This window comes from Panthera onca, chromosome E3 (genome assembly GCF_046562875.1).
Source record: "Panthera onca isolate mPanOnc1 chromosome E3, mPanOnc1 haplotype 2, whole genome shotgun sequence".
Taxonomy (NCBI): Eukaryota; Metazoa; Chordata; class Mammalia; order Carnivora; family Felidae; genus Panthera; species Panthera onca.
In genome coordinates, this window is record NC_138354.1 from 24,576,980 (window position 1) to 24,597,832 (window position 20,853).

A 20,853-nucleotide genomic window follows, 5' to 3' on the forward strand; every position below is an offset into this window, starting at 1 on the left:
ATAAATTGCCTCTGTTCTCATATGGGTGGTCTTTGCTTATTTCTACATTTGGATTTTCTGTACCTTCCCAGGTGTATGAATTTTGCCTTCTATCAGTCTGAAGGGTCCTCAACAAACATTTGTTGGCTGATGGGAGGGAATGGATTTATCCTGTCTAGTCCAGAGAAGACAGGAGCAGCAGGTAAGTTTTAAATATAGAATTTCCCCACTATTGTAGGAGTCTGGCCATGAAAAGGACTCTACCCCTTGCTTATACCTAGTGACATAGTTACATAGTCCTAAGCTCAGGATTTGGGTGGTGGCCTTGGTGGTGGAACTGAAGTTATTCATGGCAAGCATTCAACACTGGTGATGCTTTCCAGGAACCAGAAGGTAGAGAAAACTGACCGGAGGCTCTGAGCCCATTTGGCCTTGATCAGCCTCTCCTGGAGGTTGGCATTTCTTCCTCTTCCCGGTGGGTGTTCCTGAGCCCTTCTATGCACTAGGCGTGGTCAGTGGTGGTAGGGCTACAGTGTGAACAAGACAGAAATGTTCTTGCCTTCTTGGTGCTTACATTCTAGAGTGGGCAGGGGGACAGAAGAGAAGAAATGAAATCTATGTATATAATTTCAAAAAGGAATAGTTCTAGTGAGAAAATGGAGCAGGGGAATGTGATATACAGTGAGTAGGGTAGAGATGGGGAGGTCACTTCAGCTGGGGTGGGGATCGGAGGAGGCCTCTGTGAGCCATCACCTGGAGGTCAAGAAGGAACCTGCCCTGTGCATGGCTAGGGAACACACATTCTGGGCAGAGGCATGGAGCGGGGAAGGAGTCAGAGTGTTTGAAGAGCAGAAAGGTGGCCACTGTGGTCGGTGTAACATGACACGAGTAGGGGCTGGGTAGGTGTGCAAGGCCTGGTTCAGGCCGGGCTTCCAGTGCGATCACTGTTGTTTGTGTGATACACCTAGGATGTAAATGTTGCCAGAATTGGTCATGACTCACTCAGGGTGTGAAACAGCATCATAAGGGAGGCCGGCTCAGTCCCACTATGACAGAAACTGCCATGCAGCATCTGATGACTGGGGAGTAGGTCTACACACTGTTTATCCCACCAAGACCCCCATCTACATTCAAAAATGGCTGCGCCCATCTCCCGGGCACTTGCTTGAACCCTAAGTTATTGCTGCTTGGGTTGTATTTGTCAGGGCTTTCATTGTACTGGGTGAGGTGGAGGACAGGAGGTTGAAAATTCTGCGGATAGCTGATTGAGCTCCACTAGGCAGGGTGGAAGACACAGGAAGAGGAAAGTCTAAAGAAGAGCAGGAGAGAAGAGAGTGCAGTATGTGGGGTTCTCCATCCACTTGCTTTGTGATGCTGGCCCAGTGGGTGTGGCTCTTTTCTCACCTGGGACACAGGCATGTGAAGCTACGGCAGCACCCAGCTGTGCATGTTGCTGCATTAACAGATCTCCACAATGGGGCACCCGGGTGGCTCAGTCTGTTAAAAGTCTGACTCCTGATTTCAGCTCAAGTCATGATCTCACAGTCGTGCATCGGGCTCAGTGTGGAGCCTGCTTGGGATTCTCTTTCCCTCTCCCTGCCCCTCACCCACTTGTGCTCCTCCCATGCTCTCTTTCAAAATAAATAAATAAAACTTAAAAAACAACAACCTTAAAAAAAAAACCCAAACCAGATCTGAACAATGATCCTTATTGCCCCCCTCAATGAAAATGAAATGTTATTATATTCCAGCTAGATAGCATTGTATGCCCTCAGTTCTGTGCCTGAAGCCTGCTCACTGCCCTGTTTCTAAAGGAAATTAGCAAAAGAAAGAAAGAAAGAAAGAAAAGAAATTAGCAAGTGTTAAAGAAGTGTGAACAACACTAAGAGCAAACACTTGAATAGCACTTATTATGTGTCAAGCACTGTTCACACATTAACTCATTTAATTCTACAAAGGTGTTACTGTCATTACCCCATTTTACTGACAAGAAAACTGAGGCATATGGGGCACCTGGATGGCTCAGTCAGTTGAGTGTCCAACTTCAACTCAGGTCATGATCTCATGGTTCCTGGGTTCAAGCCCCGCGTCTAGCTCGTTGCTGACAGCTCAGGGCCTGGAGCCTGCTTCAGATTCTGTGTCTCCCTCTCTCTCTGCCCCTCCCCTGCTCATGCTCTGCTCATGCTCATGCTCATGCTCATGCCTCTCTCTCAAAAATAAGTAAACATTAAACATTTTTTTAAAAAATTAAAAAGAAAGAAAACTGAGGCACAGAGAATTTAAATAGTTTTCCCAAAGTCACACAAGCTGGTATGTGGCACAGCTGAGATTCAAACCCAAGCTCAAGTTAGCTCCAAACTGTGACTATTCTAATAAAGGATTGAGGGAGAACTGGTCAAAAGGTAAATTTCTCGTGTGATTTTATGCTAATTAATGTCCTGCCCTTGAACAGCATCAACTAAAATCATGGTCCCCCCCATCTCACATTTAGGGAAACCCTGCTTTACATAGTATGAACACTAGATGTCACTCTCTTCATCTTTCAGGACTCAACTTGACTCCCTGGTTGAGGACTCCGTGCATGGTGGATTGAGAATTCACCTTTCTTCCATTTCACTTGAATTTGAAATAATATATCATGTTTTGGGGCATGGATTTTGTATCATTAATATTTGAAGGTCCACCATTAACACATAGGCATTATAGATTTTGATGGTAGGGCATACTGATCATATAATAAGGTATGTGCTTTACATAGAGAGTCGTAAGCTCTTTACGTTGGGGTGATCCTTTCCATCTTTCCCACTGCTATTCATTTGTGAGGTATAGGAGGTCCCAGCTGTGGCTGATAATTGTATGAGTGGCCCTTGTACACCTGGGAAGTCATGTATTTGACATGAAATTAGATGAAGCAAAGACCCATATTATCAACATCTGAAGTCATTGAAAGAATCCCCCAGAATCTCAAGACTCTACTGACATTTCCTCATTTTCTTTTCATTAAAATTGCTTTCCTATTAGTGACAATACTTGAGAAAAGTAAAATAGGACCATTTTCCTGATTGTTTAATTGCCAGCCTTAAAACTGTATTGTTTTTGGACTGATTATCGTTACAAAGGTATCATCTTTAAACTCTTGTGTAGATGAGGTCGATGATTATAGGCCAGGCTTGTACCTAACAACTCCTGATCACAATAGTTTCTGTAGTAGAGTGAATTCTGAGTTCTAGACACTCTAGCCACCATTGTGGGAAAATATTTCATTGACATGAACTAAAACCTAAAAGTCAGTCTAAAACCACAGTTCTGGTTATTCTAGAAGTTAATTCTCCTGCCATAATGCTCTTGCTCTGATAGCACTTCTGAAATGGATTTTTGGATCTAGGTTTTAGGGAATCCTCACAGAAAGACAAATCTTAGAAAGGGGAATTTTAGAATTACATTCCTTAGTCTTCAGGCTTTGATAATATAGACAATCTTCATATACTCCTGAATATTTAATGATATGGCCAAAAAGGCTATATAATTTGCATAAAAGCATAGATATGCCTGTCATTTCTAAAGGCAGAGGATGGGTTAGATGGTTAAGCATCTGTCTCTTGCTTTTGGTTCAGATCATGATCTCAGGGTTGCAGGATCGAGCCCTGCATTGGGCTCCATGCTGGGTGTGGAGCCTTCTTGAGAATCTCTCTCTCTCTCCCTCTCTCTCTCCCCCTCTTTCCTTTACCCCTCCCTCCCCCACTTGCACTCTCATAAACAAACAAACAAACAAACAAACAAATAAAGGCAGAGGATTAGAGATGAATGCTTAACTAATCTTTTTAACCCCAAGATCATATGTGAAGAAAGAAACAACACATTCTGCATTCCCTGACTATGACTTGTAAGCACTGTGACTCACTTAAAGCACTATGGTTTTTACCAGTAAATCCTGTGTCTGGTTAACATTTGTAACCAGTAGTCCATTGTCTGGATTTTGGCTGAGTCCATGGATATCCTTCTGGTCCAAGTGCTTCTTTGAATCTCTGTCATTGTTTCTCCTTACACTACAAAACACACAGTGAGCGATTGATCAATGTCCCAGCACTAGACATTGACTCCACATTGTCAGGTTCTCCAGAGACATTTTTATTTCCCTATGGTAAATGGGAAGGGTTCCTGCAGAGTCCTGATAAGAGGTGGGCTCCAGGTTCATAAGACATTTTATTCTATGGTTCTGGTAGTGAGAAAACTGAAGCCCTTGGGCATAAGATGATGCCATGACCATTTACCCAGTCTCGCTTCAAGACAAGTATTCCCCCATCGACTGTCTTGAACAAAATGTTGTTACTATTGTTTTCATTTGAAAAAATCAAAGATCCTTACCAGTGGTTTTCCAGAAACTTATCATCTTGACCATGGAAGACATGACTAGTTTCTGTAGCCATTATAAAAACACCCAACGCTTATTTTCCTAGAGAGAAAACAGAATACCAGAAAAGAGAAAGATAAATGCAGCATAGAGATAACAGCCTTGGGGTGTCTATAGTCAACTCAATTCTCCTGTCATTCATCCATTTAATAAGTGCTTATTGAACACCTCCTAGGTATCAGGCTTTGTGTGCTAGGTGCTGAGGATATGGTGAACAAGGTAACAGCAGCTTCTCAACTTTAGCACTGTTGACATTTTGGACAGGGTCATTCTTGCTTGTGAGGCTGTGGGATGCTGCTAAGCCTCGACCCACTAGATGCCAATAGCATTCTTGCCTCCCGAATTGTGACAACCAAAATGTCTCTATGGAGGGCCTGGCTGACTCCGTTGGAGGGGCATGTGACTCTTGATCTCAAGGTCATGAGTTTGAGCCCCATGTTGGGTGTAGAGATTACTTCAATAAATAAAACTTTAAAAAAAAATGTCCCAAGGGGTGCCTGAGTGGCTCAGTGGTTGGGCATCCAACTTTGGCTCAGGTCATGATTTCACAGTTCATGAGTTTGAGCCCTGCATCTGGGCTGTCCGCTCTCAGTGCGGAGCCTGCTTTGGATCCTCTTTTCCCACCCCCCACCCCCACCTCTGTTCCTACCCTGCTCATGCTGTCTCTCAAAAAGTAAATAAACTTGGGGTGCCTGGGTGGCTCAGTCGGTTAAGCGGCCGACTTCGGCTCAGGTCACGATCTCGTGGTCCGTGAGTTCGAGCCCCGCGGCAGGCTCTGTGCTAACAGCTCAGAGCCTGGAGCCCGTTTCAGATTCTGTGTCTCCCTCTCTCTGACCCTCCCCCATTCATGCTCTGTCTCTCTCTGTCTCAAAAATAAATAAACGTTAAAAAAAAAATTTTTTTTTAAAGTAAATAAACTTAAAAAAAAAAAAAAGTCTCTAGGCATGGCCTAATGTCTCATGGAGGAGCACAGTTGTCCCCAGTTGAGAACCACTGAGCTAGATATCTGTCTTTGCCTCAGAGAGCTTACATTCTAGAGGGGGAGACAGATGTTAAAAAATTAAATATAGACGGGGCACCTGGGTGGCTCAGTCAGTTAAGCTTCCGACTTGGCTTAGGTCATGATCTCGCGATTCGTGAATTCAAGCCCCACGTCAGGCTTTGTGCTGACATCTCGGAACCTGGAACCTGTTTCAGATTCTGTGTCTCCCTCTCTCTCTGCCCCTTCCCTGCTCACGTTCTGTCTCTGTCTCTCAAAAATAAACATTAAGATTTTTTTTTTTTTTAATTAGAGTATACAGAAATTGTGGCAAGTGCTAGGAAAGATGTGAACAGGATGATATGATGGAGACTAATCAGGCAAGGGATCTATTTTTGGATAGCTAAGGTCCTCAGTGGCCATGTAAAGAGCATGGTGAGGGCTGAACTGGGTGGAGAGGGCAATGAGTGACCATAAGGACTTTAAGAAGAGAGAGATGAGGGGCAAATACTGAGATAAGACTGAGTTCTTTTCTTTGTGAACTCCATCTACACTCAAAGAGGTGACCCTGCAGCCTTCTCCTTACAGCTGATCAGCAAGTCAGCAGTGGACAGGAACAAGATGGATCCATCAGATCCTCCCTGGGAATTCGGAATTACGAGCTATGGGGCCACCATGTACATTTAGAAGCAGGAAAAGCCTGTCTTCAGATCAAGAGTAGTGAGTGGTCGTCCCCACCTTGGTTTCCCCAGGGCTATTCTCTCCTGCCTTCTTCCCTCTCTGCCGGCTCCTTCCTGGTCTCCCTTCCAGGCTCGGGCTCCTCTACCTGAGCAGTTAAAGTGGTTTAGGTCGGTGTTCCTTGAGGCTAAATTGTGCACTCTTCCCTTCTCTATCTGCTTTTCCTAGGTGGTCTTACCCTTCCTTGCCCGTGGCTTCAACTACCACCTACATACATCAATGACTCCCAAAATGTATGTCAAAAATCCAGACCTCCCACTCTGACTGCAGACTCGTGTATTCATCGACACTGGATATTTCCTCCTGAAGTGCCTCAAACTCAACGTGTCCAAGACTGAATTCATTTATTCCCTACAGACCAATTGTCTTTTCACTGTTCTCCAGCTGAGAGAATACAGCCACTCTCCATCTATTCACATGGGTCAGAAACCTAGGAATTACTCCTGACACCTCATTCCCCATATCCAATCCATCACCTAATCTTGTTAACTTTCCTTCTCTCAAATCTCTCCACTTATCTGTCTCCAGTGACATTCGGTATCCAGGTCACTGTCATCTCTGCCACAGACAACTGCAGTAGACCCTCACTGGCCTCCCTACATCCCCTCAGACGCCCCCTCCAGACCCCCATCCTGTCTGTTCTCACTGCAGTCAGAGTGAGCTTTTAAAAACACAAATCGAATGTCATATGCCCTCTTCTCCCTAAGGCTTCCCTTCATTTCTAGGATGAAGGTCCTCAAGATGGCATTTGAAGTCTTGCATGATCTGGCTGCTGCCCAGCTGTACCTCTCCAGCTTTCCCACTTTATTCCTGCTCCCTGCCCCCCTTCTGTGTTCCACAACTCCTCCCTTCAGTTCCTAGAATGGTATACATTTCCTTCAACCACAGGGCCTTTTCATGTGCTGTCTTTGCTCTGGAGCATTCTACCTCCTCCTCGCCTCCCCCACTCATTCTTGGTATTGCAGCATAAGTGTCAATTCCTCTGGGAAGTCTTCACCTTCCCACTTTATTTCCAGTTTCTTTGTGTTATCTAAACTTTCATAGATCTGTGCTTTCTTTTGGAATACTTTATTTTTAATTTAGAACGATACATTCATTGGTGTGATTTTTTAAAATTGTGGTGTCTCTCTCCCATTAGACTGTAAGTTACATGAGAGCAGGGACTGGCTAGCCATAAATGTTTGGGGGAGGGGAGGTGAAGGGAGAGGAGGAGGTCAAGAAACTGCCTTGGTTCTGGAACTTCTAAATGGTAATCCCAGGCACCTGTGACAGCTGCCCTCACCTTCTGCTCTTGGCTTCCATGAAAAACCCCGTTCCTTATAATTCCCAATATTTCTGCTGAAGCTAGCTCATTTAGGTGTCTGTTACTTGCAACCAAAAAAACATTGGCCAAGACACAGCAAGTGAGAAACTCCAAATGGAGTTGCAGCTTGAAAAATAAAAGCGTGTGTTCTTATGAAATCATTAAATAAAATAGCCTAGTGATGGTTCGGCAACTTGCTTTTCTCTCTGGGGTTTTTAATCTTTTATTGAGAGGATGCTTTGTCATCTGGGAAGCACCAAGATAATGTGGCAGTGTTAATGCTAAAAAATGTTTAAAAAACAACTGGCTTTCCTTCAGTACGCCTGGCTGAGAGACCAGTGGCAGGGACTGTTGAAATAGAAATGCCTTGTGAACGCTGGACGCCCCACAGTGCTCTGGTTCCTTCTTTTCTGTGAATGATTAACAATCATGAACTCAGAGGCCTACTTGAGGATGGGATTCTAGGGCGATCGATGTGGTCACTGATGGAGAAGGGTGTGGTGTTTCAGAAAGCACCAGAACTTGGGTTTCTTCAATCTGCTGAGTGGAATGGGGTTACTGTTAACTGCTTGGTCTGCTTCAACTCAATTGTCAAGGGGTCAAAGGAAATTGAGAATATCAGAGAGCTTTGTAAATACAGAGTACTATAGAAATGTAGAACAGCATCAGAATAACTTGCTCCTTCTTCAAGCACTTCAGCTTAAAGTGATCATTCATTCCACGAATGTTTTTAGGGTGTTTGCGGGGATGCCAGAAAGAGCTGGTACTGGGGAGGCAGAGAGAACTGGACACAGCCCTTACCCTCAGGTCTTTGCTCAAATGAAACCCATTTAGAGACGGCTCCTTTGATTAGCCCATCTCAAAGAGTACCCCCTCCACCCTGCCTTGTTTTCTCCAGAGCCCGTTTTGTTTTATAATCTGACAAGCTCCAAATTTGCTTATTACTGTTTGCCCCCGCCCATCAACCCACTAAAAGATCCACGAGGGCAGGGACTTAGTTACGTTCATTTCTATTAGAATTTCACCTAATCAGTGCCTAGAACATAGTAGCTGGTCAAAAAAAATATCTGACTAAATGTACTCAGGGCAGGTCCAGAGTTCAGACAAAGGTGGGTCACATTACTCTGGGGGACCGGGCTCAGGTGGGGAAGAGAATATGGAAGCTGGCCCTTAGAAGATGGCGTTGTGGGCAAAAGGAGATAGCTCTGGTGAGCGGATAAAAGAAAAGCTCCCCCTAACTTCCCGGTTTGCTAATAGCTGGATTCTCCTAAACATCCAGAAGAAACCATCCCCAGGGTTTGTATTTTGAATGGCCAAATAACTGAAGTCTTGCCCCCATCCAATGCATTTTACATTCTACTGACAGAATGATTTTTCCGACGTGCAGTTGTTCACCTGTTTAGAAACTGCCATGGCGCCTGTGGATAATCAAGCTGAACCTTCTTTGCAAGGTTTACTTTCCCTCAGGACCTGTTCTTACCTCTCCACATCATCTCTTACCCTTCTATGGCCCCTGGCAACCCCTACTTACATACACCTTGCTGTTGCATAGCCTTCTTAGCTCCAGTTGGATCTACTTCTAGAAACGCCCTTTGCCCTTTTTGTTTGACAAGAAAACCCAGCAAGTCTTTCCTGAACCCCATTTGCTGCCTTCCGGTCCCCAGGAAGGAAATCATTTCCTCCCATTGCCACCCGCCTGGGGCTGCCTCATACCAAGTTATCACCGTCCTTCTCCCAAGCAGCCTGACTCCTTTCTTGCCCACTGTTGCATCTCCAGCACCTGGAACAGTGCCTGGTTTGTAGGGAGTGGAGGCCTAAGGGCCCAGGCTCCCTAAAGCTTTCTCACTCGGTTCTGAGCTTAGCGTCTGAATGTGCCTCACCCTCTCTTACCACCCTGCCAACCCTGTGACACTCACCCTCACCTGCATTTCTTCATTTATTTCTCCATCTCTGGGAGAGGAGAGGTCTCTGCTTTTCCTGGCTCCCACTTCCTCTAAGCTCCTCCAAGCGACTCCACAGTGAAGCTCGCCCTGCCAGGAAGTGTTAGCTGGTCTCCAAGGTAACAGACTGCACCACTTTAGCCTGAGGCAGGGACAGGGGGGAAAAAAAACCAACAACCAAAAACCAAAAAACCTGCCCTCACCCCAGGGAGGACATTACCACTTTGTCGTTGATAACAACCTCTCCCCAGGCACTCTGCTTCTCTCCACCTTTACAAAAGCCTGGAGGCAGGGTTTGGACTTCTTTTCTATTTCTAGTTTAGACCAGTACCGAGCCCAGGTTACATCCTGTGGTAGGAACTGAAGACAGATAGCAGAGAGCCTGCAAGGCGCTAGGTCAGGCGTGAAAGGTGGTAACTGTCTCTACTCCTCAGATTCTCTGGGGTCTCCCCAGCACACACCCTGAGAGAGGCCTGGCATTCCTTCACCCCCACCAGGTCTGTCCTCATCCAAACCTGGCTAATACAGCTGCGGGCTCAGTGACCTCTCAGTGTCATAAGATATCGTCCACTGCAGTGGTTCCCAAACCCAGGTGCTCGTGGGTTGTTTGCTAAGAAAACATACATACACTTGCATTTGGGAGACTGGTACAGAACTGTGGTAGAGTGTGGGAACAGGAATCTTTAACAATGGTCCCAGGTGATTGTGATGTAACCAGCCCTTGGCCCATAGTTGGGGACCTCTTCAACTCAACTCCTTTTATGGAAGTCAAGAGAGAAGTGATGTACCCAATGTCTACCAGCTTGTAAGAGGCTAGGAGATCTCTACTTAGTTCATCTAAGTAATTTCTCAAATCACTATCTTCACTTTATGAACCTTTGATTTTACAATTTAGAGCATGTGCTACTTGTGGTAACCATCATACAGCAGAGTACCTCTTCCAATGTTGACACTACTAGTGGCTCCTTTGGCCAGATGGGAAACAACAAATCCCCCCAAAATCGACATTGTTTACCTACCCGTTACTGTGGGCAGAGAGTAGTGTGGCATTTGGAAGGGCATTTCGTCGACACCCAACAAGGCAGGAGAGGAGGGAGATCAGAGAGAGGTAAGGAAGTCAGAAAAGGCCGAAAGCAACCAATCAATAGCTAGTCTGTGAACGAGAGGTGAGGGGCCTTGTGTCCACCCTACTGGAAATCCTGGGGGTAGAAGGGGCTGGCTAGCTTTGAGACACTATTTTGGAAGACATGAAGGCCCAAGACATGTAGTTTAATACCCTCACCATTCCCATTGCTCCAGGATACATAGATTTTTTCAACATTTTACAAGAAGCAAAACCCAATACTGAAAGGTCATTGTTACTGACAGAGACAGAGGTCAAGAAATCAGGTATCTGAAAATCAGAGGGAGTTAGAGACCTACTGTTTGGTAGCAACACTTTGAGATGCCAAGGTCTAAGAGGAAATGCATCCTCACTCCAGGGAGAAAGTCTTCCCAGCTCACCAAACTTCGCCATGGCCCGAGTGTGGGATGGACATGAACTACTGCACCATCCAGGCTGGAATAGTTGATGTCTCACTAGTAATAAGTGTAGAAAGATGACAAATGACTAGAGGGGGCTTCTTTTCTTAAAAATTTAAATTAAAAAAATTTTTTTTAAATATAATTTATTGTCAAATTGGTTAGCATACAGTGTGTACTGTGTGCTCTTGATTTTGGGGCTACATTCCCATGGTTCATCACTTACATACAACACCCAGTGCTCATCCCAAAGAGTTAGAGGGGACTTCTTAATATTTGGGTCATGAACCCGTGAATGACCTGAGGGTAAACCAATAGCCAGTAGATTTCCTATCAACAAGGTAGCAGGGATCTAGTTAATTGGTGTTCTTTTAAGTGCTACAGAGGGGACAAGATATAGCCTGTGTGGGATAATTTTCCTGGGTACACAATTCCCAAAAGGGAAACAGTAAAATCAAGGGGTGACGTCATCTAGTTCACCAATCAGTGAAGTTACCACGTAGCAAGATTGCAGAAAGTCTGACAATGAGAGGGGAATGATGGAAGATTAAACACAACTTAATAATAACTTACATACTTTTCCCCTCAACAAAACATATAACATTTATAGGTTGTTTCTAAGCAGGACTACCTTTTATGGTTGTTTGCATTCCTCATCCAGAAGAAGCAAACCATAGATTCAGCTGTTCATGTCTGAGCCAAGAAATCATGCAACTGGGACAAGCTATTTTTATTTCCCTTACACTAGCCAGGACAGCAGAGGTAGTCCTCGATTTGAAGTCAGAGAACCTAGGTTTGAAACCCAGATTCAATAGTAACTAGTTACTGAACCTTGGGTAAATTGTTCACCTTGGGTAAATTGATCCATGGTTTTCTGGTCTATAAAATACCACTTCTACTTTACCTTAGGAGGATGATTAAGAGGACATATGGAAAAACACATAGCATGGGAGCACCTGGGTGGCTTAGTTGGTTAAGCGTATGACTTTGGCTCAGGCCATGATCGTACAGGTTGTGGGTTCAAGTCCAACATCAGGCTCCATACCAACAGTGTGCAGCCTGCTTGGGAGTCTCTTTTCCTTTCTCTCTGCCCCTACCCCACTTGTGCTTTCTCAAAAATAAATAAACTTAAAAAAAAAAAAAAGCATGAATTTAATGTTAGTTTCTTTCTCCAAACTCTTAATTGAATGCCATTATCTCTTAAACACAATATTTAAAAATTTATGAACTGCCTTAATACAGTAGTTGATATGCTTCAGTTAGAATGTTAGTTATCATGATATTTGGGAAGTTTCTGTTACCTAAGACCTGAGTTCATAGCAGCATTATTTGTAATAGCAAAAAACCTGGAAACAACATTGAACATCAAAAAGGGAGGAAGTAAATCAACACACACACACACACACACACACACACACACACTACAGCCACTAAAAATGCATAAGATTTATATTTAGTGAACAAAGATGTCCACCATAAGTTAAAAAAAGTAGTGACAGGTATGTATAATATGATCTTGTTTTTGTTAAAACAACTGAACAGGACATACCCATGACACACATATATACAACATGCATATAGACACGCATGATATACATATATTGTAAATATAGCAAAATATCTGCAGGAATACCTAATAAACTGTTAACAGTGATAATCTCTGGAAGGTGGGTTGAGGAGGGACTTTTAATTTCTTACAGTTTTTTTTTTTTTAATTCTACAAATGTATTACTGTACAAAAAAAAAAAATCCTTTGCCCCAGTTTAGGGTTATGGTAACTTCCATCTCCACAACAGCACTTCAGACAAGAAAATGTTTCTGATGATGTAAAAATGAGGTGAAATGCTAGAGTGGCATGAGTGGGAGTGACACCACAATACGAGTTCACTTTGCTACTAATGACATTAGTAAAATATGAGGTAGTCAAAAGCTTTCTTAGATAAGTGGATGGATTATTTTCTCCTCGAGAACAATTTGTCATCAATTTATCATAATAGGATTTTGTCTGATTGGTTCTTCAACTGCATTTGCATTTTGCCACAGAGATCAAAGCGAAGTAAAAGAATGAGGTTTTAAAAAAAAATTTATTTAAGAAGGGTGCCTGCATGACCCAGTTGGTTAAGCATCTGACTCTTGGTTTTGACTCAGGTCATGATCTTAGGGTTCTTGAGTTTGAGCCCCATGTTGGGGTCCACGCTCACAGTGCGGAGCCTGTTTGGGATTCTCTCTCTCTTCCCTTCTCTTTGCCCCTCCCCCAGTCTCTCTTTCTCTCAAAATAAATAAACTTAAAAATTTTTATCTAATACTTGAATTGTCTAAGGCAAGTAAATTAAATATTTAAACAACATGAAAATAGTGCCAGACCGCATTTATTTTAGTGACTTGCTTTGACAGATAATAGAGATTGATTTAATGATGACCAAATACAATGGCAGTATTTACTAAAAGGCCATAAAATGGCCAGTTGGGGATAACTACATTTAAAGTGAGATCAAATCCTTGAGTCTATTCATTTTAGCAGAAATAACTAAAACCATCTTGGCAGAACCAAGTCTTTGTGAAACATACCAAATCTGTGGCTTCTAGATAGCGGAGACCCAAAAGCTTGAAAGAAGCCTCCAGAGAGTTATCTCAGGATCAACAGGGTGCTTGCATCATCCTGGTCCTTTTTGCATTAGTGTCCACATGAGAGCACTGTGAATTCAGTAGTAAAGGGTCTTGAGTCCACAAAGGGTCTTGAGTAGTAATGGTCTTAGGTCTTACATCCTAAAGAAACTGGCGTATTACACGGTCAAATACTTACCAATAAAATAACCACACTTACTTATGAAAGGCTGATCTAGGAAAGCCTCTGCTTTTACGAAGGATTTCACTGAAATGATCCTGGCAGACAGGCGATTAGGTCTTTCAAATACAGTTTCATAATTTTTCTTTGTAACCTAGCCCCAAATTTAATTATGATAATTCAGTTCACATGTAAATCACTGTGCCAGGTCTCTAAGGAAAATGAGAAAGCCACATTCCTTGCATTCAAGAGTTTGTAATCCAGTGATCAAGAAGTATTTATAAATAAGAACAGCAGCAATTAACATTTGAACGTTTACTATGTGCCCAGTGCTCTCCTTGTTTTCTCATTTGAACCGACAGTAACCCTACGACATTAGCCCCATTCTATAGGTGAAAAAAACCAAGGCTCACAGAGGCTAAGTGATTTATCAAGGGTCACACAGCTAGAATTTTGGAAGCAGGATTTGAATCCAGGCACTCTACTTGCCCCAAATAAGTTCTTTTACAGAGGTATAAACAAAGAGAGAAAGCACAAAAAACTTAAATATGTTGCAAATATGAGAGGTATTAGGGAAAACTGTGAGAAGGAGGTAGTGCAGCCACAACTAAGACAAAGAGCAGGTGCTGTGAAAGAAGGGAGAATAGCTGGCTTGTCCGCGTAGGATGAAAAGATACAGTGGTAAGACTGTCTCCTCCTAGAACCACAAGGCCACTGTGGAAAGAGCAGCCCAACTGTCCATTAGAGTCACCAATCCTAATGCCAGGCTGCGCCAGCGAAGAAAATGAATGGACAAGCAGCTTACGTGCACATTGTATTTGTGTTAATAAAATCATAAAACTACAAAAAAAAAAAAAAAAAAAAAAAAGATACAGTGGTGGGGAAAAAACAAAACTGAAAGCCAGATCATGAAGCTATGTTAACGAAGATGGGACTTCATTCTGCAGATTAGGAATGACAGGAACTCAAAAGAAACGATATGCTTTCGTGTTAAGATTATTTTGGCAGAAGTTATTTGGGTGGATCGAAGTAGATCGAAGTTGAAGGAAGACTGGTTCAGACGGCTGTAGACCAGAACAGCTGTCCTAGGTCAACTGCCCAATGACTATTTGTCAAAGGCATTTTCTCCTGGGTTGAGGGCTCTGCTGGTTGTGTGACTTTGGGAAAGTCGGTATACTTTTCTGAGGCCTTGACCTTCATTTTCTTCATCTCGAACAAGTTAACACTGGATATGCTCTTTTAGATTTCATCCAGCTCTACAATCTTATGAGTCTCATGAGAAATCTCTTCTTGAAATTTAATCTTGGGTGATCATAAGTCTGTGAGTGGAACTGGGACTGAATTGTAGAAAACTTGAATGTGCTTGAAAATGCCATCCCATTGTTTTCTCCTCCTGGGAAAAGAACCAAAACTCTAAAAAAAAGTAATACAGCATTATGCTTTCTATCTTTGATTCCATTTATAAATACCTACTTTTACTTTGTTGCTGGGTAACTGTGACCCAGAAGAGTTGACTTTGCATAAGAGGAACCCAGTCCTTTAGTCTTGGTATTTTTCCTAAAATCTTCTCATACGGTGGTTAGAACAGAGTTAGTGCAAGACTAAGTCAAAATGTGTTTTTGGACTCATGTTATTATGGTTTTTGTTGCTGTTGTTTTTTAAGGAGGCTCTATGCTCAACATGGGGCTTGAACTCACAACCTTGAGATCAAGAATTGTATGCTTTACCGACTGAGCCAGTCAGGTGCCTTCATGTTACTGTTTTTAAAGCCAGTCTGTTTTTTCCTAAATTATTACCAAAAAGAAGGAAAAGTGTTTTCTCCCGCTGTCTTATAAATTCAGTGGAAGTCTACTATTACAATTTCCAATTGATCTATCGATTAATATTTACGGAACTCTTCAAATACCTGTGTTATACATCAGGATAGATTTGGATGGTATAAAGATAGGGTGATCAGCTCATCCTTTTTGCATGGAACTTTCCCAGTTATAGGCCTGAAAGTCTCATGTCCCAGGGAACCCCTCAGTCTCAGGCAAATGGGGATGACTGGCCACCCTAAGAAGATAAGATGCCTTCATGATCCAGAACTCAAGGATGTCCAAATCCTATCTTGTCTTTATCTTCATACTCCCCATGAGGCTCCTGTAAAGGCCATATAAAGGAGAAACAGCAGCAAAGAGTAAATGCAGTGCTTTATTTATTAGCTATTACTCAGCTGGGCTTATCCCAAGACCCCTCGAGAAAGGTGCAGTAAAGCTGTGATGGAGCACATGGTTGAGTCTAGAGACTCTGTACTCTCCTTCAACCCCAATCTAAAAATCTTAGAAGTTAAGATCCTTTGGCCTGCAGTGAAGTAGAAACAGAAGCAAAGATGAATGGCTTAGGTCTATGTGTGAGGAAGAAACACAAGACGGCTGGCTTTGAGGGCCTTGGCTCAGTAGATCTCTCCCAGTCCATAAAAATATGATGCAGAAGAGAAAGCCACATACGTGTGTATATGTGGTTTTTTTTTTTTTTTTTTTTTTTTTTTTACTGCTGAGTGACTCTTCTTATTGGTAAATATGGCCTCATCTACACTCTAGAATAATGGCATCTCTTGCCAAGGAAGGAGCTGGGAGCAGGAGTGTAAAAAGAGACAGAGACCTTCCCCCTGCCCGATGCTAAAACAAAACAAAGAGGCACGGCACTGTCACTGTGTGAATAGGTAAAACCTCTGTAAGAATTCAACTTCTGAAGTAAAATCTTAAAATCAAAGCTTATTTCAAAGCAATAGAAGCCTTTTTAGTTTCTTTAGTAGACAATTTATTTTGATAAACTTGCTCAATAACAAAAATACAAGTGAAGAAAATTATGTTCATTTTATACAGTTTGTATTAACAATTTGTTTTGAAATTATTAATTGAAAAATGTTATAACCAATTAGAAAACAATTCTTAATAAAATTTGGGGTAATATACAGACCTTGATCACAAACTCTAAAATCTCTTGAGGTGATACAACTAGTTAAGTCCTGTGTAGGGAATGCAACCTACACAGGCCATGTTTTTCCTTCATATATTTTTATCCTTCAAAAATTAGTTCTGAAAGACAGCTTACTGTTTTGAATTGTGAATGTAAATTTAATTTTTAAAAGAAGATCAAAGCAGGTTGATAAAACAGTTACTACAATCAGAGTAACTTGTGGCTAGTAGTCTTTTAATAAAGACAAAATAAATGCAACATGTTCTTCCCATGAAGCCCACGATGCGAAATGATAGCTAAGAGTATATCTAAAGTTAGTTTCCAATACTTTTTCAGGGCCTTTCCTCTAAATCAATAGATTGTATGTCACCAGGACTGTTTATTATTTTACTTAAGAGATTAAACAGTGAATTCACAGAACATCAAGCAGGGATATCAAAGCTTTAGGCAGAAGGGTAAAAACCAATGAAGTGTTTTGGTCATTTTGAACATTAAAAAAAAAAAAAAAAAAAAAAAAGAGGAGCCATTCTTCAAAAACAAAACAAATGGAAGAGAAAATAGGATAAGAAGTATAAGAGTCAGAAAAGTTACGTACACACATTAACAACATAGAACATGGATTACCTTTGGGAAAAATCATACTGAAATGTTTGCTTTTAATGAATCCAAGATTTTTCATGTTTACAGATGCTTAGGCATGTTCAATAGGAGCTTCCAAAAATTTCAAACTAATTAAGTCTTGTGCAAATAAAACCTATAAACAGTTTTCAGCAGATTTTACAGTGATGTTCTTAGGTCTGAGAAGAATGCGCACACTCTAAAAACAATGTAACAGACAAAAGTTTGACAAATGATTGCACCATAAAACAGTGTTTTATATACAGTTTACAAGATATGATTTCCTGCTATAAATTAATATCGTACTATGTAGTACTTATTATAGTGATCTTTTTAAAAAGCAACTGCTGACAGTTGTCTATCTTTTCACTTACAGAATTTATAGAATTTTAAATGAATGAATCCATTTCATTGTTTGGTCTGGAAGAGTACAAAGATTTGACTTCACATACTACTTGATGGGACAATCTCAATCCTGGGTTAGAGTGCTGACTGGTTAGAGGGAGGGTTCCCCTATCAGCCCTTTGTGCACTGGACCTCCAAGACAATGAGGAAATTAAAGACATTTAATGGTTTGGGTAATAGATACAAATAAAACCTTACATTTTGTAATCTTATATGCAATACCACTGTAAGTGAAAGAAGTAAACAGTGGGGAAATTCTTAGCAGCTGAGAAACTTTCTCTCCCCATGCTTGTGATCCAGTTAAAAATATTTTGAGAAACTATTTACAATAAAATTCATCTTTTGGAAGAGAAAAGCTCTTGATCATATCATAAATTAATTTGAACCATACTTTGCTAACACTTTATCTCAGTGGTATTAATGGTGACAACCAAAACTTCTCTTCAAAGTGATCCATTTGACTGAGGACCAATCAAATCACAGTGGGAAGTGTAATCCCAAATGTCCATAGAACACATCCAGTGGTTTTCTCAGAATTAACTAGACATGATAATACTTGGGGAAGAATGGTCTCCTTCAGTCATTTCCCAAGACGTTTCTTTAACCCTGGGAAGGAAAGGTGTGACATTCCCCCAGAATACTCAAGGAATGCACCAGAGTGGTGGTTCACCTCTTCTGACTCCTGAGTGAGCTGAACACTGGGGTTTCCTTTCACAATAAAATACTGCTGAGTTAACAGTAAGATATATGAATGTCAAACAAGCCAGTGTGAAACACGTCAGGCTCCTCCATTTTCTTCTTTGAATATCTGAAGAGGCAGCCACATCTCGGAAGTAATCATCTTATAATTTATAATTGAGCTCTTTTGAAAAAACAGTGCATTCATTTCTGTTTGTGTGAAGCATGGACTACACGGGACTCTAACTCTACTGGATAGGGACATCTGGGTTGCCGTTTCACTAAAAAGAAGAAAAACTCAGCTCCATTGCCAAGAAAGAACCTCCTGCCCCACATCTCAAACAGGAGATCGTCATAGTGTTCACCTGGAATAACAACTAAGCACTGATATGAAAGCATGGAAACGTGGAGAAGAGAAATACTGTATTTTAAAACTATTATGGATTCAAGGGTTAGTGGCAATGCTTCTAGGAGAAAACGTAAAGCTGTGGGTTTAGTACAGCCCTTTAAAGGAAATACAAAAATGTTAGCTTCTAGCAAACAAAGGCATATAGCATATAAAGAAAACATTGTATTGCTCAGGTTTTTGGTAAAGGAGATGTGTTAATAATGCATACAGATGAACACAAATTTCACTTTTATAGCAGAGTGAAGTTAGTGTTGTAGATAGCCAAAATATTATGAACTGACATTAGCAGTGAACTTTGTATTTATGTAAAGTTGTGTGCTTGAACACAGAAAATGCATTATTCGTGTAACAGACTAAGCCAGTAGAAAAAGAGAGCCTTTGTACAACAGACAACAGTTGCCAATAATTTAAATAGTGTCAAGATTCCCCAAATTATAACATTTTACATGATCTTACCTTCTACAATCATATACAAATAAATTAACCCTACAAAGAATTTTAGCTTAACTTAAAATTGGACCTAGAAAGGTATGGGATTATTTGTACCTATTACAAAAACCTGTTAAAATCAAGGGCTGCTACAAAGAATGAGGTAAACTGAAGACTCTCTCCACTACGCAGCCTTCAGATAAATGGCTTTTTTTTCTATTGAGTTCTAGGTTTGCACACCACAGTGTTTTGCTAGCAAAGCATTCAGAGTTCTCTTCCAGGAACGGTTTGCATGTGTGTGTATATAAATTTACACACACATACACACACACACACATATATACACACTGTATACTGCATCAGCAAAATATATATATTATATATATATTTATATAAATATAAGGAATATTTCCCCCACCCACCCACCCCCAACATGTTTCTTAGTGTTTGATTTTTTTGTTTTGTTTTGTTTTGTACACAGAGAATAGGGAATTTCAGGAATTTTACATACATTTTAGCAAACAAGTTTTGATCTATTGGCTTCTTGGTGTAGTAATGCAACAGCAAATCATTCTGGCACCAAAGGCTCATACCATTACAAGGAAGCTGTGAATACTAATTTCTTAGGAGGTGAGGCCAGCCCCACGTGAACTTCTCTTGTAAGCCTCTGGTCCACCATGATTCATAAATACTTAGAGTTTGTTTTTTTTCCTCAATTAATCGTTAGACATTAAAAACGGAACAACAGAGTCACAAAGGGCCACATGCTTTTCATTATAAAGCATTCTCCTTCACTACGTTGCTATCACAGTGCAGACCTGACTGCCTGAATATGCTCAGGAGATTTAGTCAATATTGTCTGTATTTGGTTATGGAAAAGGCTCTCCTTATTTGTTTGTTTGTTTGTTTGTTTTGTTTTTAAATCCAAAGTGCATAGTGAGAACAAATCAAAGCATTTTTTTTTTCCTTTTCGGCATCAGTTTCATCTAAGCATCTTCCTATGAGAGGACTGCTCAGATGCCTTGCCTTTGTCCTCTCCCCTCCAAAAATAAAAAAATAAAATAAAATTAAAAATAATAAAAGAGTTGAGCAAATTAGACATTCATCAGCCTGGTAAACAAACTTTGCCAGCAAATAGAAGTCCTACTATAGTAAAGAAAATTGATAAGACAAAAAGTACGTATGATGACCCAACTACTGTGTTGTTGGGTAATTTATAAGGTTGACCTCCGACTTCATTGATGTAAAATCCTATTGGAAATATTAGGGCAGCCATACAGAAAAGGATCACTGTAAAACAAACCAAAACACAACATTAGTAACATGGTTTGGTGATGAAGAAAACAATGAAAATTTGGCACAAAGGAAGTTTAAAAGAAGAAGGGTTATGGGTTGATAACGTGGTCAAACCTGTTAAAACACGGCGCACTTGTCAAAAGATTTACATATGCTATATATCACATAATATCCACAAAGCCTAACAATTAAATACAGTAAAAGCCTTTTATATAAGTGTTAGGATGATTTTGAATATCAGCATTAAGAAAGGCCTCCAAACCTACTAAGTGCTTACGTAGACTATTCTTTTTTTAACTTTAATTTAAAAAAATCTTAATTTCAGTATATTTAACATACAGTGTTACATTAGTTTCAGGTGTTTGCATAAACTATACTTGACCGTTTAATGTAGTGATTAA

At 41.1% G+C, this 20,853-nt stretch overlaps 2 protein-coding genes across 8 annotated transcripts in view; both read right to left on the minus strand.

Annotated features, from left to right (window-relative positions):
* VWA3A (von Willebrand factor A domain containing 3A) overlaps window positions 1-10,612 on the minus strand; it is a 61,622-nt gene extending 51,010 nt beyond the window's left edge. For 2 of the 6 annotated variants that reach the window (XM_078440458.2, XM_078440456.2), the window contains exons 1-4: window positions 9,571-10,612; window positions 9,327-9,440; window positions 4,345-4,432; window positions 3,902-4,025 (exon numbers count right to left, since the gene is read on the minus strand). In XM_078440458.2, coding sequence (XP_078296584.1) covers window positions 3,902-4,025; window positions 4,345-4,406 — 186 coding nt within the window. In that variant the 5' untranslated portion in view covers window positions 4,407-4,432; window positions 9,327-9,440; window positions 9,571-10,612. Of the gene's footprint in view, window positions 1-3,901; window positions 4,026-4,344; window positions 4,433-9,123; window positions 9,252-9,326; window positions 9,441-9,570 lie in introns of those variants that run through there. The other 4 variants (XM_078440461.2, XM_078440460.2, XM_078440459.2 and 1 more) reach the window with 4 other exon arrangements.
* Window positions 10,613-13,200: 2,588 nt separating this feature from the next.
* Window positions 13,201-20,853, minus strand: part of MOSMO (modulator of smoothened) — a 68,112-nt gene continuing 60,459 nt past the window's right edge. Inside the window, exon 3 of one of the 2 annotated variants that reach the window (XM_078439825.2) lies at window positions 13,201-15,049. In XM_078439825.2, the coding sequence (XP_078295951.1) occupies window positions 14,913-15,049 (137 nt within the window). In that variant the 3' untranslated portion in view covers window positions 13,201-14,912. Of the gene's footprint in view, window positions 15,050-16,159; window positions 20,447-20,853 lie in introns of those variants that run through there. The other variant, XM_060648751.3, reaches the window with a different exon arrangement.